This window comes from Eptesicus fuscus, chromosome 16, assembly GCF_027574615.1.
Source record: "Eptesicus fuscus isolate TK198812 chromosome 16, DD_ASM_mEF_20220401, whole genome shotgun sequence".
Lineage (NCBI taxonomy): Eukaryota > Metazoa > Chordata > Mammalia > Chiroptera > Vespertilionidae > Eptesicus > Eptesicus fuscus.
In genome coordinates this window covers 40,271-57,475 of record NC_072488.1, presented here as the reverse complement: position 1 = coordinate 57,475, position 17,205 = coordinate 40,271, and the positions used below count along the sequence as shown (strand labels likewise).

Sequence of the window (17,205 nt, the reverse complement as noted above, 5' to 3'; positions counted from 1 at the left end):
TTTGGGAAACTTCTGCTTTTGGACTTATTTTTGCAATAAACAGGACATAAAGAACTTGATAACACTAGAAATAGAACTGGGATAACTAATGTACATAACATTCAAATTCTGATTATATTTAGACGAAGAATTCTATAAAACCAGAAATCCATAAAAGGAATAAAACGGTTTTTATTCAACATCACCCAGAAGACCCAAGTTCACAGAGAAGCACAGAGTGTGCCTTGCATTTCAGACTTGCCAACTCGGCTACCTCTGAAGCTTCAATACCCAGCTCAAACGTGGGTGGTTTTGTGTGTGTGTGTGTGTGTGTGTGTGTGTGTGTGTGTGTGTGTGTTTTTCAAAATCCTCCTACCCATTTTTTCTCATGTCCTCATCTACCTGCAAAAAATGCTTGCAGATTTGATCTTGCTGTGTGCCCAGGAAGAGAACATGACTTCAAGTAATTTAATGTCAACTGTTAAATTTTTCTTATAGAATAGTGGAGTAATTGAGAGAGTTCTCTGAAGTTGGACTGCCTAGGGGGTTTAAATTCTTGTATTTCCTCTTCTTATCAATGTGGCTTTGAGCAAGTTACTTACCTGGTCTCAGCCTCAGTTTTCATTAACAGCAGTGGGCATTTTCCAAGTGTTTACTTTCCCACTCACTTACTCTGTGAGGTCAGGGCCATCATTAGCCCTAACTTACCGTGCTCCTAGATTTAAGCAAGTGAAGGACAGACTGTGAGTGCTCTGTGCTTCTCATCGCTGCTGTGCTGCCTGGAAATGGTTCTCCTCAGGGAGCAGCAACAGGAAATTGAGTCGCTTATGTTGGGTATGAAGCAAAGTGCCCAGCTCTACAGTGAGCTCTCAGTAATATGCTGCTGATGATGATTATGGAGGCTTTAGTAAAATAAGAAGACCTTCTAGGAACCCAAAATAGTTGAATTTTAAAATGTTCACAATGAATTTTTTTTATCATAATAGACAACTATGAATGCGCATGCTTCTCGGTCATGAGAATCTTCGTTTGAAATCTTATTTTTGTTGCCAGGCAGGAGCCTTAGGTCCACACAGCTCACCCTTGGTTTGGACGTCTTCATCAGAATACCTCCTCCTCTCCCGTTGCCCAATCCCGTGGTGTCCCATTTCAGTCATGTACAAAACAGCAGGAAAGTTCCGGGACATTTTTCAAAGGGAGCTGTCGACCTTGACACTTGATAAATTATATATTCCTGCTCAAAACAAAATAAGGGAGTTTAAATATGTGCCAAGCTTCTTGCTCACAATGCAATCATGGATATTGCCCAACGGGGCGGAGCTCAGGTGCTCACAGATGTGACTCATTCTAATGTCATACTTCACTTCATACGAAAATTGCCAATTTTCCAAAAGAGATTTTTTTTTTCTAACTTCAGTAAACACTTCTCTTTACACTTTGTAGGACCTGTGGCCAAACCCTTTTTATCATGTGATCACTTACCGTGGTCGGCCTCTGAGCCATGCTGTCTGTAGGGCATCTTCTCAGAGGCCGATGACTCTCCTTAGAATTGCCTCAAGTCCTGGGGAGCATCACAGCCCCAGGAAAGCAGTGTCTTCAGGGACGTGGGTGTAACTCCTACTGACTTTTTCCAAGAATCAAATCTGTGAAACTAAAGGCAGGAGTCACTGTCCCTGCAGCAATTTTTATCAGAACTGGTAATAGCAATAAAATACTCTTCTGGGCTAACGTAGCATTACGGAGCAATTTGCATTGAAGAGTTTATCAAAACTCTGAAATGTCTTTCTCTGAATTTAGCTCTTCTCACCCTAATGAGTGTTGAAACTGATATCCACTTGGCAGAAATATACGTGCTCAATTTAATCGTTTACCCGTTTCATTCATCTTTATGTTCCTGTAATACAGTCTGTAACATCAGTGAGATTCTCAAATACTTGTGTAATTAAAAACATATATGCAGTGGACATGTGAGAGGCTACAAACCTTAAGAAATATATTTAGTAACTTCAGATAAATCCTCAAAATATGCCATGGACTCTGACAGCCTTAGGCCTCAGCTCTTTGCAGCTGTGAGGTAAATTTTTTGGTTTGACATATTAAAGAAACAACAGACCCAAAATGGAGTCACTTTTGTTAAGTCCCACCAAGAATAATAACTAAACTAATTGCAGTTTCAGCCTCTCCCAGGAATGTAATTTTAAACCAACGCTGAACTAATTCAAAGAGTCAGGAGGCTGTGCTAGAAATACATGTTAAAGATTTATTCAAGAGTCTTAGAATTTTCGAACTGGGAACACAGCTGGACAAAAACCTAGAAGTGTTCTGAAAAGATGGAAAATTTAAGAGTTCTTACAGTTCAAAGTCCTGCTTTCTCAGCGCTAGCCCTGGTCCAGGAGGCTCATCAGTCAGATGTTAGGGGGCTGATAACAGATGCCAGGGTGTCTGGTCACATCCTGTAGTCGGGGTGATGCCTATGGAGTGGCTTCACATGGTCTGGATGCTGGTCCTTCAGGCTGAGCCGAGGTTATCTGGAGATCTGACCCACATCCAGGTGTACATTCAGGCACTGACACAGGACCGGAAACCTCCAAAAGCTTGGCTTCCCAGGCTGCGTACAACTAGGGTCATTCCTTGTGTCTCCACCCTCATAGTGTTAATAATTCCAGCAGCTTGGTTACAGTGACTCTATTTTACATACTCCACATCTTCACTCTTTTCTCACCAGTTAGGAATTCCTGGTCAGCACTAGGGAACTAATCTGTGTGATAAGACCCCTGACTTCCCCTAAGTGAAGGTCACATTGTCTGAAAAAATTCACTCTTCTAACATCCTTGTCCCAGTCTTTGGAGTGACCTGGTTGTCAAATGGGAAGCTGCCTGATTCATGAAGCGTTTAGTAAAGCCAATTCGATCTTCAAGTTTACTTGGTTGAATTTTCTTTTTTTTTTAGCAGACTTCATAGAGTATTTAACTTAGAGGTGACAAGTGCCTTTAATTTGTATGCCTTTTCTATAACGATATATAAATTCTAATTCTCACCATTAAGAGTTTTGTGTGAAGAACACTCATTTCCAGAATGAACTGGTTCTTTCTGCTCTATTATCACATTTCTCCACATAAATGAGGAGATCTCCCGATGCAGCCCCTGGGCCAAAGCTGCTGGATTTCCCAGGGAAATTCATCATTTCTGAATTACTAAGAATATGCCCGCATTGTCTGACTTCCGTTTAGTTAGTAGGGATTGCTGGTACAAACCCCCTCCCTGAGAAAACGGGTGGGATCATGTGGTCTTCTCAAGGCTGTGAGGACTTTGTTTAAAAACACCCCTGACCATCCCGAGAGAGTATTTAATTTATGTTTTCAACATTTAACTTCATTAAATAATTAGATTTTACACCTATTGGAAGTCAGTCAGGGTGTCAGGATTCTGTGAGTGTATGAAATGTTTAACCGTCAGGATAGGTCCAGGATGGCACATGGTCCAGAGAAGAGCTGCGTGCATCACGACCAGGAGAGTGAGGGACCTTGTGCTGTCCTAGAGAGCTGTCAGTGGAGAGGGTCACAGGGGGCGTCTCTTGAGTCATCACTTTCCAGCAGTGCCCCACGTGCTGGAGTAACCTAGGGGGTCAGTGCACACAGTAGACTCATGTCTACCTTATGAACCGAACAAGAACAACAAAAGCCACAAAACTACTGGCCGACGAGCCAGGACACTGGTCCCAGACTTCCCTTTTCTACGGAGTTGGCTCTGGAACTCTGAGCAAACTCTAAACTCGGGGCCTCCTTTTCTGGGTTTGAGGCAGTGCACACAGCCCGTCTCTGCAGACCTAAGACTGGACACGGCGCTCGGTTGTGAAATTGTGGCTTTGGGAAGTACAGAGTTACTGAAGGTGAACTCACTTCCAGGCAGGGGAGAGTCTCCTGAGTCAGAGGTATGACTAACCTAAACCTGTGGTGTGTAAACAAAAACATGCACAAAAGCGTAGAAACCTTCATCCCATCAGAGGCAACAGTCCCCAGAGCGCCTGAGACCACAAGGTGGCTGTGCCATCACTCATTCACTGCTGGTTTCCCTGCCAATTTGTTAGAACATATTTTTCTGATTAAAGCTGTGTTAAGATTATATGTCAGCTGCCAACCCATTTTAAAATCAGCTTGTAAAATTTTCAATTCCTAGAGCACATTTTTTCCCCTGTGAGGATGCATAAGACCTACAATTTGCAACCATGAGACCTGTCATTTAAGATATTTGCATTTATAAGACAGAAGGTATAATTCCTCATGAAAATATACCCTAGCGGGTCATTTTCTTTGAAAGGATTCCGTTGGTCATCCAACATGTAACAATGTGGTTTCCAAACACTCAGGAAATGAAGTCAGTGCCAAGTCAACACGTTGAGGAACTTTAAGTCCAAACACTCAAGCATGTAAGGCAAGATACTGTCCACAAATGTGCCTGTGACTTCTCCAAATCCGAGGATAACGGTCCACCCCGAGCTACTCTGACACTAGTTCTTCATCGCAGCCTCTGGAGCCATTTTCTCTTGATCCCTGGCTCACTGTAAAATATAAGCCAGCACCTGCTCCCGTGTCACAAGGAGCTACAATCCTCGGGCCCGCAGGGAGGCTACTACATCCTGGGTTTCCCAGACTGCTCACCTTAGACTTGTCGCCATCGCCATCAGTGGTGACAGATAAACCTTACAAATGTAGGATGTTAGTCACAGAAGAACCTGGGTGCAGGGTATATGAAATCTCTGTGTTATCTTCACAATTGTTTGTAAATCTAAAACTGCTCTAAAATGGAGATTTGCTTGAAAGTGTGTCGCAGACACTCGTTGACTACAGTATGTTTGTTTCAAAAGCACCTTTGGAGGTGACGTCAGTGACACCAAGGCTCAATCCCAGGGAGGGGCTGCCCGGTGTCCCCACCTCCAACCTCCCAGGGCTGGAGTCCCCACTGCTGTGCCCCAGATCATGCCCTCCCCGCCCCCCCCCAGAGGCACAGGGTGAGTCCCAGAGACTTGGGCCCTCGTCCACAGGTCGTCACCTCAGACACCGGTGCCACCACCACTGCCACGGCTACTGTGTCCCGGCCCCTGGAGCCCAGCAGCTCCTGAGCCCAGGACTCAGGCCTGCCCCACTCTGAGGGCCTATGTGCCGGACCCCTGCCAGGGGGGCCCCGGGGCTGCAACTTCCCCCCGTGGGGAAAGCAGGAACCCCAGCAGCCTTTGCCACTGAGGACCCCAGCCGATGGCCTGCCAGATGATAGCACTGTGCCCTCCCGGACTGCACCCCACTGAGCCTGTGCCCTCACCCACAGCTGCTGGAGGGGGTAACAGCTCCCTCACCCGCACACACGAGAAGACCTTCATTTCCAGGTACCATGAGGACTGGAGACCAGCAGTGACCTTTGTGATGAGTCTGACCTGCTCTGATGAGGGGCCTTCACCCCTGTGCGGCGGGAAGTCCAGTCACACCCTCCTGAGAACATCTATGCCTTTGCCCACAGAAAGTCAGACACATGCCACGTGTCGCACCAGGAGGGCCAGGGAGTTCATGTGGCTCCATGAGATGCAGAAATGGGATTCCAGCCTGTGTGAGCCTGACCCTTACGCTGTTGTCCCAGGGATCCCAGCGAGTGGTGCTGTCCTCCTGAGGGAGGGAGGGAGGGAGGGGCACGCATCTGCTCGGTGAATATTCTGTCTGAGTCGCCTGTGAACAAAGGAGAGCCCGCCTTCTTGGGTGTGACAGCAGGACTTTTGGATTCATAAGAGCTCGTTCCAGCTCTCACCAGTGACAGAAACCCAGAATTACAGTCTCATGTCAGCAGATGGATCACGAATGCCAAGCCCAAGGGACAAGGGGTGAGGCCCGTGCAAAATTAAACGTAGTTTGCAGGAGCCAGCATTCACACCATGCAGGTGAGGCATCTGATGACATCTATTAAACCAAGTGTCTACTAACAGGCTGTTTGGCAGAGTGAGACAAAGTAAACGTACTTCAGAGCTGTGGTTAGAAGTGAAACCCAGCGGGATTAGGGTTACACGGCTGAGCTCTCTCCCAGGGCAGCTGCCACAGTCTCCGAGAGCAGAGCTGCCGTGTCCCCCAAACCTCTGGTGGATGAGGGCTGAGCCTCCGTGAGCCTCTCAGCCCCCCGCCCCTCCCAGAGCATCTGTGTCCTGCATGCTGACTTTGTTACACATGCACATGCATGTCACACTCACACACACATTCTCTCCCAGGGTTTAATGGGGAACTGTACTCCATACCAGAGCTCCCCTCTAGTACATTAGTAGCCTGGCTCTTACCTTCCTCAGAGCAAAGTCTTTGGCTGAACCAAGTGAAATAAGGGCTCAGAATTCCACAGGCCTGGGTTTGGGCCCTGGCTCACCACTTTAAACCAACTCCGTGAATTCAGTTATAAAAACAAAAAACTCATGAAAATGCCACCGTTATTCTTAGAGGACCCATACCAAAAATAAATCAGTCATGCCTGGGGAAAGCAACCCAAATTTCACCTTATGATTGGTTACCAGGTTTTCAGTTGAACTAAAGACTAAGGCGTGCTTTCATTGCTTCCGGGCCACGATTCTATATGCAAACTTACTCCTAGTGAACACCATGATTTACCAAGCAATGCATTGGGGATTTCACGTTAGAATAGGAAGTAGCCTAACACATGTGCATGGTAGTGATTACTGTAAAGTCAGACCTTGTAAACATGTTTAAATCTTCTCTTTCATAAAGCTGTAGACTCTTGTCTCTGAGGATGTGGTGTTTCCTTACAGTTGTTCATAGAGAAGGCTTCATCTACATGTGGGAAATAAGCCGAAGAATTTACATTTCAGTCTCTGTAATTAACAAAAGTATAAAATAACTCATTTGCTTCCTGAAGAAACTGTCATTATCACTGATAAAAGGGGGTTTGCCTTTTCTAAAGAATGGCAGATGTCAACGGCACTGAACAACACAAGAACTTTAACTATTTTGGTATCAGGTGAAGAATGTTAATTGCTATTTTCTGGCTTAGGTTCCTCAGGTCTGTAAGATTTTATTGCAATTATATTTACATTTTTTGCTTGTTGTTCCCTCCTAATGAGTAGCCTTGGATCTCAGGGTCCTCCCCAAGGAGGACACCTCACCATGGAACCTCAGCACTGCTTCCTTCTCTGGCAACCTGTGAGCAATGGCTGAAGTCAACCAAGCGATGGCTGCAAATGACCAATAAGCTGTGGCCCACTCTCCCTGAGCCTCAATATCACACTTCACCTCGCAACCTGCTACCTGGGGACATGGTCTGTTGACTTGGGTTTCCCACAGTCTCACTCTGGTGCCTCTCTCTGGCCTTGGCGACCTGACATGGTTTGGCTTGATCCTGTCTGATGACTGTCCACTGCACTTGGCCGTGATCTGTCCCCTACGTTGAGCTCATGAACTTCACCTCCAGCCTTAACAGTATCTCTGCTCCCACCTCCCAGGCTTCCCCTGGAGCATCCAAGCCCTCAAGGCTCGAGAGGAACCTGGTGATATTTTCCTCAGCCTCTTTGCTGAGCCATCTTTCCTGCCGCAAGTCATAACTTCAAGTTGAACTTTAGTTCCTTGGAGCTTGGCTTGCCTTCTACCGCTGTGATCAATACCTCTTTGTATTTGAAGAGCATTATATTTTGCAATACACCTCCATGTGCCTTTGCAAGGTAGGCATTCAGTGGTTTATATCTGTTCTGAAGACAGAACCAAAATCCCAAGAAGTTAAATGATTTCTTCAAAGGCGAAGATGTAAGAATGGACAGTAATGACCTAATTTTTTACTTCAGAAGGAAGTGTCAGAGGAGAGAGAAGATGCTGTTCTGTGGCTTTGGTGAGAGAGGAAGGACCCGTAGCCAAGGAGAGTGGGTAACCTTTAGACAAGGGGAAGGCCCACCAGGAGATTCTCCCAAGAGCCTTCTTAGGGAACACAGTCCCAGAGACTCATTGTAGACCCCTGACCTCCAGAACTGAGGTGATACATTTGCACTAAGTCACAACGTTTGTGGAAATTTGTCACCGCAACAATCAGAGACTGACACAGCTGTGCGTCCATGTTTCCTGTGTCTGTAATATGAACTGTGTGTCCATGTTTCCTGTGTCTGTAATATGAACTGGAAGTCCCCACCAGCCTCATGGAGTTTCTATGTGTTGACAGACGTTACATTTATTCATAATCTTCATATACATATTCAGGCGATATATAACCTCTCTGAATCTATGTTAACAGAAAGATAATAGGATGCACGCATATATCCTATCTTTCTATTAACATTAGAATTATAATGGGAATATATTTTTTTAAAAAGCAGCCATTCACACTCCGCGGTCCCTGGGGTAAAGGGGGCAGCAGACACAGGGCTCAGCCTCAGCTCCTGTCTGCTGACGGTCTGTTGGCCAAGGTGAGTCCATGACCAGTGACACTGAAGGGGTGAGAGGATCACCTGCCCTTGACCTTAGGAAATGGGAGCCACTGGGAAGGGCGCGGGAACGGCAGAAGGGCGGGAACAGTGAGACTGTGGGAGTGTGCTGCAGGGGCACCTTGCTCCCGGGTGCACACTTGTCGTTTTCCTGGAAGTTAAGGTGGTGGATGGAGAAGGCTCCATGGGCATCACTCTGTCCTCGTCTGACTGTAGACTGGGATACAGTTCTAATAACTGACGTGGCTCTTGCACAACCCGTGGAAGCTGGTGCCCTGTCACAGACTCCCGTGGGCATTCCTGGACCCTGACAGATGGAGTTTTGAGGATGAAAACTAGTACCAGTCTGCTCACCTGGAATATTAAATGGGTTACTTTACAAATTTCCGACAGACTTCCCTTAAGCTACTGCAGAGGAGAAGCGTGTTGTGGACGGAGGCCTGGGAAAAGGTGCCCGCACTGTCCAGGCCTCATCTGAGCAGAGGCTGTGGGGGAGGGGAAGGAGTCATGACAGGCAGGAAAGGGCTGTATGAGACTTCCACGTGCTCCCTCACATGCCCCACGAGACGCTGAGGTAGCTCTCGGTCCCAATGCAGTAGCATTGGGCCGTTGACTGGCAGGTGACAGAGCCGGGCTTTGGCCCTAGACCTCTTGGCTTCCCCACCAGAGCTGGGTCATCATCAGAACCTACTGTGTGGGCCAGAACCCGGGGCAAACACGTTCATGCTCCATGCCCCATCAGTGTCTAGGTCTTTGAGAAAAAAAACTATCTCAAAATCAATAAACATCCTCTTAAAGTACAAAATAAATTATTAAACTTTGTAATTTCCTCAAAGTATATCTTTGCACAGGTAATTTATTAATTGCCTTCCTGTTTAATTAGTATCCAGTTCTTAGTAAGTGGTTTGGGGAACTTCCTTGTCCCTTTGATTCAGGGAGTGAAATGATGTCCCTTGCGTGTGACACTCTTAGATACCCACTGTACCACACATGTCAATCACTGTCTTTCCCAGCAGCCCTTCATGTCTTGGCACAGCCATGGACAAGATAATCCTGTTTCTTCATGTTCCAAAACCTCACCTGCCCTCTCAGAACCATTCCAGGTAGCACATGAAATGCCCGTAGATGCTGTGAAACCACATTCATTGAAGATAAACGGCACAAAGCCCCTAAAACTTTGTAGAGAATTATAAGTCATAAACATGTGCCTGCAGTTTGACACCAATGTTTTCTTTCCTTCCGGTGAAAACGTCAGCATTTGAAGTATTGAGCTCAAGGTGAAGGGCTCAGGGCTCTGGCTAAGGAGCACAATTGTGTCACTTGGTCATGTGACTGGCTTCCCCATAACATTCCTGAGGAATCTTGTGTCTGGCCTTGCTCCCACCTGGGCCAGCATTTCCCCGCCCACCCCGTCAGCCCAAGCACCGGAGGCCTCACACCCAGCAACCTGGCCTGCTGGCTCCAGGAACCTTGCCTCAGCGCCCCTTGAACCAGGAAGGCTCTACTCACTTGCTTGTTTTCTGAAGTTCCAAGCTTCCATAGAGTGGTTTCTAGGAAAGAGAATGAAAACCTGGTGAGTGAAGTTGAGGCCTGAAAAGAGGAAACTGGGAAGGCAGTTATCACGTGAAACACTTTCTCGTTGTTATGCAGATGGTGGTTATAAAGAGAGATTGATCTGTTTTTCCAAAACTATGGAAATCAGTAAAAGGAAATAGGCTTGCATTAAAACAGGTTTAGGAGGCTAGAGAAAAGAATTGCTGATCTTCCAATAACTAGTATGGGCTACAATGGTGTCTCCCACTGTGGAAATATGTGGAAAATATAGCCCCCGACATATAGAAAGAATTCAACAAACATATGTCTTTTTTACAGTTGTGAGTGCGCTAACAGCCTATTATTGTGCTACTATTTAGTTGTATTATTTTCCATATGAACAACTGTAAACCTACGTTTGCCCACCCTATATCTCCATCTCCTTGCCGTCGACCTGAAGGACCACAGCCATCTTTCCCATGCACTCCAGTGAGTGGCAGTGGCTAGTTTGGGTCTCAGGAGACCGGGCTTCTTGTACTTCCTCCCTGACTATGGGGTTTGGCCTTACAGGGGCTAAGGTCTCAAGGTCCCCTTGACACACACCTGCTGCTGTTGGATCGTCGGTGGTGAGGGGGAGGAGAGGGGGGCTTCCCTGAGTGAGCCAAACCTGGTTCTGTTCATTCTGCTGCTGCACCTGCTGACTCGCCACCTTTGGTGTCCACAGGTCTCAGATGCTTTCCCTCCCGCCGCCAGGAGGAGCAGCAGCCACAGCTGGGAGAGGGCCTGAACACAGGAGAGAAGGTGGGCATTGCACTTCTAGTTCTATGTCCAGCTTTTGGAAATAATGGAATTTTGGAAATATTTTCTCTTACGCGTTCAGCATTCCTGGGCTGATCCACTTGTCCTGTGAGCCCGTGGTTTCCTGTTGCCTTGGTTACAGTAAAAACAGCATTTGTTCTGCCATTTGGTCAGGCTTCATCCAAATCCATGGACCTCGCCCGCCTGCCCTCTGAGTCCTACTCGGGTCTGGGTCAGGGTCACAGCCGGCCAGTAACGGCGCTGGACCTGACCCAGGTCCCTGTGGGTCCTGGGTTCTTTCCGCCCAACACAGACAGACTGAGTCTCTCCTACACGTGTTCTCTTTCCTTTATGTCGGTTTCTTTTCTGATAATAAATATCTGTGCGCAAGTAGAGACTTAGGAAACTAAAGTCAAGTCTCCAAACACCCTGAGGTCAACCTTAACAGTTCAAAGGAAGTGAGACACCTGCCTGGGGGCGGGGTGGGGAGCCCTTTCCTTCCGCCTCCCCCACCGCGGAGGTGCTGGCCTCCAGCGGTGACCCACGGCCCTCAGGAGGGAGGGGGAGCGGGGACCTGGCAGCCAAGCCCTCCCAGCCCCAGGAGTAGAGGGGGCTGGAGGCGTGGAGGAGCGGGACGGAGCTGGCGGAAGATTCGGGGCTGGAGGTGCGGGAGGGAGGCGAGGGCGGGGCGGAACGGGCGGGAGGGGCGGGGCGGGGCGGGTGCTGAGCCTCTACCGGGGGTGGGAAGACGGCAGGGCCGGCTACGAGGAGCCGGGGGCAGGCGCTGGAGCGACTCCAATCGGTTGGGCGCGCTCTCGACAGTGTCCGGACCTGGGCGGCAGGTACGGACGCCGCTCCCCGCCTTGCTCGGACTTTGGAATCGATCCCGGACCGACGCGCCGCAGCCCGAGCCTCTCCGCAGACGGGAGCCCCGCGGCGGTGCCGGCGGGATGCGCGCGCTGCCCGGCCCGGACGCACCCCCGATGGAGCGGCTGCTGCCTGGGCACCCGGACGCGGCGCAGCCGGCGCGCAGGAGCGCGGTGGAGAGGCTGGCGGCCGACCGCGCCAAGTATGTGCGGGCTCTGCCGGGGACGGCCTGGGGCCCGGCCTCCGAGGGCAGCAGCCCCGGGGCGGGCGGAGGACAGGCGGTCGACCCGCGGCCCCCGGCCCGCGCCCCCGGCGCCGTGGCGCGCAGGGCGATAGCGCGGAAGCCGCTGAGGCCGGACTCGCTGATCATGTACCGGCAGAAGTGCGAGTTCGCGCGCGGGCCGGGCGCCGATGGCCTCCGGGGCGGCCTGGTGAAGAAGCTCCTGCCGGGGCCGGGTAAGGACAGGACGCCCACGCCCCCAGAGACGTCCCCGGCGGGAGAGAAGGGCAGGGCCGCGGGCGCGGAGGTGACGCCAACGAAGTCGGGCCCTGCCGCGGCCCCCGTACGTCCCGCGCGCCCCAGCGTCCCGGTCGCGCCCCCGGCGCCCCCCGAGAGCCCCAGCGTCCCGGCCGCCCCCCCTACGCCCCCCGAGAGCCCCAGCGTCCCGGCCGCCCCCCCTACGCCCCCCGCGCGCCCCAGCGTCCCGGTCGCGTCGGGGACCCGCGAGGTGCAGGCGGCCAGGCGCAGGGGTCTGCAGCGCTCGCAGTCGGACCTCAGCTCCCGCTACTCCATGTCCGCTGCCGAGTTCGACACCTTCTTCCAGTTCTGCGGGCTGGAGCCCGAGGTGGTGGAGGCGCTCGGGCGGCAGAACTTCTCCGCGGGGTCGGACCAGGGCGCTCTCAGGGTCCGCAGCGTGAGCGTCGCCACCTCCGAGAGTGGCTTCTCGCGGCGCAGCTGCGGCGACGAGGGGCTGCAGGAGGAGGAGCTGACGGAGCAGGCGCCCAGCGCCCCCTCGGTCGTGGAGAGGAACGCGCGCATCATCAAGTGGCTGTACACCTGCAGGAAGGCCACGGAGGTGCCAGCGCTGCGGCGGCAGGGCCCTTGTGACCACCGCGCCGAGGCCGGGACCCACGGGTGAGCCACCACGGTGTCTGCGCGCGCGTCTGCGAGGGCTGCGTGGGTGGCAGAGCTGCATGGAGCGGGTGGGCAGGCCTCTGAAGTGGGGAGGGGCCCGGAGAGTGAGACGTGGAGTCTGTGCGATGTGACAGCCCAGGTTCCTCCTTGCCTGTGACTCTGCCGAGCGGGCTGGCTTATTCCTGTGGGAAGAGGAAACACGGATTATAAGCGCCGCCAGAACGAACGCAGCTGGGCCTCTGCTGTTACTCTGCCTTGGAAATAGCCCGGAGCCCTGCTCCCGCGTGGCTTGGCGTCCTGGGGTTCTGTCAGAGCTGACTCCCTGGAGGGCGGGCCTCGCACAGCCTGGAGGCCTTGACCAGCCGGCGCTGGGAGGGGGCCCTGCCGGACCTTGTGGGCAGTTAGTTAGGCATCATTTAGTGGACAGAGCTCTTTGGCTAAGTATGTTTCATATTGTTTGAGAGCTTTGTCCCGGGGCAGCTCAGTGCACAAGGAGCTTCTGTTGGTGAACCAGGCGCTGGACCAGGTTATCTCTGTGCCTTTGAGCTCTGCGTGGCCCCGACTCGTCGATAAGCTCATGTGCCTCTGAGGGCCCGACGGGAGGTTGCTTCTTGCCCTGTGACACCGGCCCAGGGTTGATCTCGGTTCTTCTCTGCTGAGGAGCTGACCTGGGGCCTGAGAAGCCTGCCTTCTGTCCGTCACCACCCTGCACTTAGGGCATCCATTGTCCATAAAAGGAAGGTGGCGGGAGGGTCTCCAGCTCTGCACGTTGTGATCTGTATAGTCAGGTATCTGTGTGTCCGGGTTTCCTGATTGGAACCCAAAAAAGGAAAAGGAAGCAGCAATATCTATTGGAAATGCAAAATGAAAGTTTATAACTAGGGCCCTCTGCTTTCCAGAGCCCCACCCTGTGGACTGTGCTTTAGGCACAGGTGGCAGGTGGACTGGAGGGTAAATAGTGCTGAGAACAAGCAATGCACAGACAAACGGGAACAAAACTGGACAACAGGAGCACAAGAAGACTCACCTTTGGTCCCTCTGGACCCAGACCTACCCAGGCCCAGGGCTCCAACGTCAAAGCAGCATCCTGAGCAGAATTTGGGATGCAGTCCTTGAGGAACCTTCCCAAGGCCCTGAGTTAGGGTTGAGCCTAGGAAAGTGTAAGAAGTGTGGTCAGCCTGACATGGGAGCAGTTGATGTCAAGGCAGAGAGAACAGACAGGAACTGCAGAGAGTGAAGCTATGCAGAACAGAGGTTCATGGGGTCACCCAGAGACTTGATCCTGTGTGATTGGGTGGGGGTGGAGGTGGGGGGCAGTGTCCCCTGCCGTCTGAGCAGAGAAAGGGAGAGTCACTGAGCCGGCCCAGCTTTCTCTGCCTCAGCAGCCACAGCACTGCAGATATTTGCTTCACACGTTTACTCCCCTGGACCCAGAACAGAGCTGGAGTCCTGGGAACGTGACCCCGGGAGACCCACGTCTGGCTAGTTGGAGGGTTGGGAGGAGGAAATGAGTGTCTGTCTGTCCAGCTCCCTGGGACCGAGGCGCCATCTGCTTCTGGTCACAGCCCCCTGGGTGGACACCTGCGCACTCCCGTGAAGAAGGTGCAGTGGAGAGAGCTGGGTGCAGAGCGCGGAGCAGCCCCACCCCTTCGGCCGCGAGGGTCCTCTGGCCGCCGACCTGTAGTCATGGGGTTACTTGTTGAGACAATTCCATCACTGCTGGAAGCTGTGGAGGCAGGAATGCAAGCTGAGATTTTTCTCTAGTTTATCAGCACATTTGTGTTGGAATTCATACAAATTCATTATAGGATTTCATCAAAAATTCAGAAAATCAGTTGGTTTGCTTTCTAACTGAAAATAAAAACATGGAGGTTTTTGTCCCAATGGTAGGTAGAGGTATTATTATCAATTAAAATTAAAATATACCATCCAGAATTAAAGAACAAGTTCATAGGTTATTACCCCCATAGAGTAAAAATGTTTACTTTTCAAAAGGGAGAGTTCAGAGCTGGGGAATGACTCAGAATGTGCAGTGACCCCATGGGCATCGTGAGTAACAGGTAGCTACACGTGGGTGATTTTGTGTTCCGTTTCCCAGCGTATAATTCATGAAAATTGCTTCTGTGTCTGCGGGCGTTTAGTCATCTTCCTGTCCTTCAAGTTGCTGCAAAGGCAGGGCTGCCGAAATTTCAGTCTCTGCTGTGTGGCTTTGGATATATGTTACTGGTTTTAATACTGTTGTAAGAGAATGGTAACGTGTCCTTTGGGATAAACATTGTTTAATTTTAAGGCAAAAATCTCAGGTATTCCCCAGTTCTCTTCACATCATTCTTCAGTAAAAAAGGAAAGCTGTGGGGCCCCAGGCCCTGACACACACACACACACACACACACACACACGCACACACACGCACACACACACATACTCCTGCCTCCTGCTCCTTCCTCTGCTGAGCCACCGCTGGGTGGGTCCCTAGCTGGGTCCCTAGCTGAGCCTTTTCCGGGAACCGGGAACAGCGTTGAGGAGCCTGAGGCACCCCTTTCTGTCCTCAGGTCAGCCCTGGGCCTTTTTAGGGAGATTTGTTTGGAAAGGGCGGGGTTTGTTTGCCTGCAGGTATGTATTTGGGCTGCCTGCCTTATTTTCTGTTCTGTCCTTCAACTCTGAGACCGTGCATACTGGCTTTACCAACATTCAGACATTGTCTTTACTGCCAGGAACAGTTGGAGGGAAACTGATTTCAAACATCCAGGAAAAGGCGGCAAGAAGACGGGTATTTGTCTGACAGAGAGACCAGATGGCTCTTTACTAATGCTGCCAACTTCTTTTCTAAACGTAAAACACAAAAAGGAAATGTGTGCATTTTTAACGTATTGGGGGGACATTGGTCAATAGGATCCTACAGGTTTCAGGTGTGCATTTCTGTGATACAAGATGATGCGGCAAATACCACAGAACCAAGGTCTGCGGGGAGCCCTGGGGGTATAGTGTGTGGCCCTGCAGCCTCTGCCTGGACTGGTGTTGATTGACAGCTTTCCTTACTCCTCAGGGGGAGCCTTCCCAACAGTGGGCCTCCTTGAAATATGTCCTGGAGGATTGGGGGCCCCAGGGCCATGATCACTGCCACAGGTTTGGTCCAGTGCACCCAAGTGACCACACGATTGTTTTTTCCAGGAGTAAAGAACTCTACTGAAGAAGCTTCCGGAACTCCCGAAGGTTGGGGATGCTGTGGAGAAGATGGGGCCCTGGAACTTAGAAATCAAGAATTAGCCGAGTGACACAGTACAGCCCCCTGGAGATGCTTCCTTGTTTGGGGTGGACCCACCCTGGCCTCCAGAGGAAACACTTTCAGGGGCATCTTTGTGACTGGTTTGCTCAGAGGCACCGTGATGCAGCTTAACAATGTCTCAGTTTAACTTAAAAAGCCAAAGAGCGTGAAAGCCAAGCCTGCCATGGTATCGACTGCTTTCAGTCCTCTGATTCCAAGTTCTGGAACCCCAAGACGGTGTCTCTACCCCGGGGGCTCGCACCTGCATGCACACTTCTCGGCCTCACGCACTGTGTGCACCAGGCACTAGTGGCTGCTTTAATGGCTCAGCACGTTTCCAATCACTGGAGGGCTCCTCTGTCATCCCACTCGCACCACTCCCACTGGGCGGCAGACAAGCACCAATACCATGAAAAGATGAGTGCGAGCTGAAACACTGCTGAACCGGGACCATTTTGGAGAGGCAGGTCCCGTCATCAGCTTTCCTGCTCCTAGCTGTGCGGAATCTCCAGGAAGGAGCCAGGGTCTGGGCTCCGCAGCTCAGGCCCCGCCCGCCGTGTGTCATCCGTGGCCCAGAGGTGGCACCAGCTCAGGTCTGTGCAAAGGGCATGTTTGCCAGGAGGGGCGGCCTCCGGGTGGCTGGGCGTCGAGGGTCAGATCCTTGTTGATACGGAGTTGGTGTGACCAGATGCTGAGCCGCCTCACAGCACCCTGAGTAAAGAAAGCCTTCAGATCAGAACCTGTGAGAGAAACTCTGAGTCCATGACGACAGCCCGAAGAAAACTGTCACCGGACAAGTCTTCCAGAGTTTTCGGTGTTTTAGCAAAACGTCTCTCTTCAAGAACAAGATTATCGGAGAGAAGAGTGTGGAGGGGGAGAAATGAGTTTTTCAATGGTGAAATCGTTCTAAACCAGTTCATGTTGGTATATATGTGTATTTGTTAAGTATGGTATTCTATTTTTGTAACTGTTTACTAGAAGAGTAGGACTTTGCCTTACTTAAATATTTATTTTTACACAGTTATAAAGTCTTCAAATAGTTTTATTCATGTCACGTAATTTCAGTTTCACCAGAATAATATCACATCCTCTTCTACTTTCTCCTGCTTCGCTTTTCGTATTTGCTGTCTAATTGCATTTCAACTTTTGCCGTGAGCAGTGTTCTCTGCTCTGCAAGTGCTG

At 50.8% G+C, this 17,205-nt stretch overlaps 1 protein-coding gene and 1 long non-coding RNA gene across 7 annotated transcripts; one reads left to right on the top strand and one right to left on the bottom strand.

Moving 5' to 3' along the window:
• Positions 1–324: 324 nt before the first annotated feature.
• Positions 325–12,063, bottom strand: LOC114230321 (uncharacterized). 6 transcript variants are annotated; one of them, XR_008558471.1, is made up of 8 exons: positions 10,831–11,438; positions 10,626–10,741; positions 9,935–9,975; positions 6,694–6,791; positions 4,638–4,711; positions 2,333–4,537; positions 1,462–1,630; positions 325–1,213 (listed from the first exon to the last, which is right to left on the bottom strand). It is a non-coding gene; the product is annotated as an uncharacterized LOC114230321 (long non-coding RNA). The 6 variants fall into 6 exon arrangements; XR_008558469.1 differs by lacking the exons at positions 325–1,213; positions 1,462–1,630 and adding an exon at positions 11,998–12,063 and having other exon boundaries at positions 1,989–4,537; positions 10,831–10,887; XR_008558470.1 differs by lacking the exons at positions 325–1,213; positions 1,462–1,630 and adding an exon at positions 11,492–11,642 and having other exon boundaries at positions 1,989–4,537; positions 10,831–10,887.
• On the top strand, positions 11,629–17,065 carry FAM110C (family with sequence similarity 110 member C). Its single transcript, XM_054727971.1, has 2 exons — positions 11,629–12,758; positions 15,930–17,065. The coding sequence occupies exons 1-2, from the start codon at positions 11,707–11,709 to the stop codon at positions 15,946–15,948; spliced, it is 1,071 nt and encodes a 356-aa protein (XP_054583946.1). The 5' UTR covers positions 11,629–11,706; the 3' UTR covers positions 15,949–17,065.
• Positions 17,066–17,205: the final 140 nt, after the last annotated feature.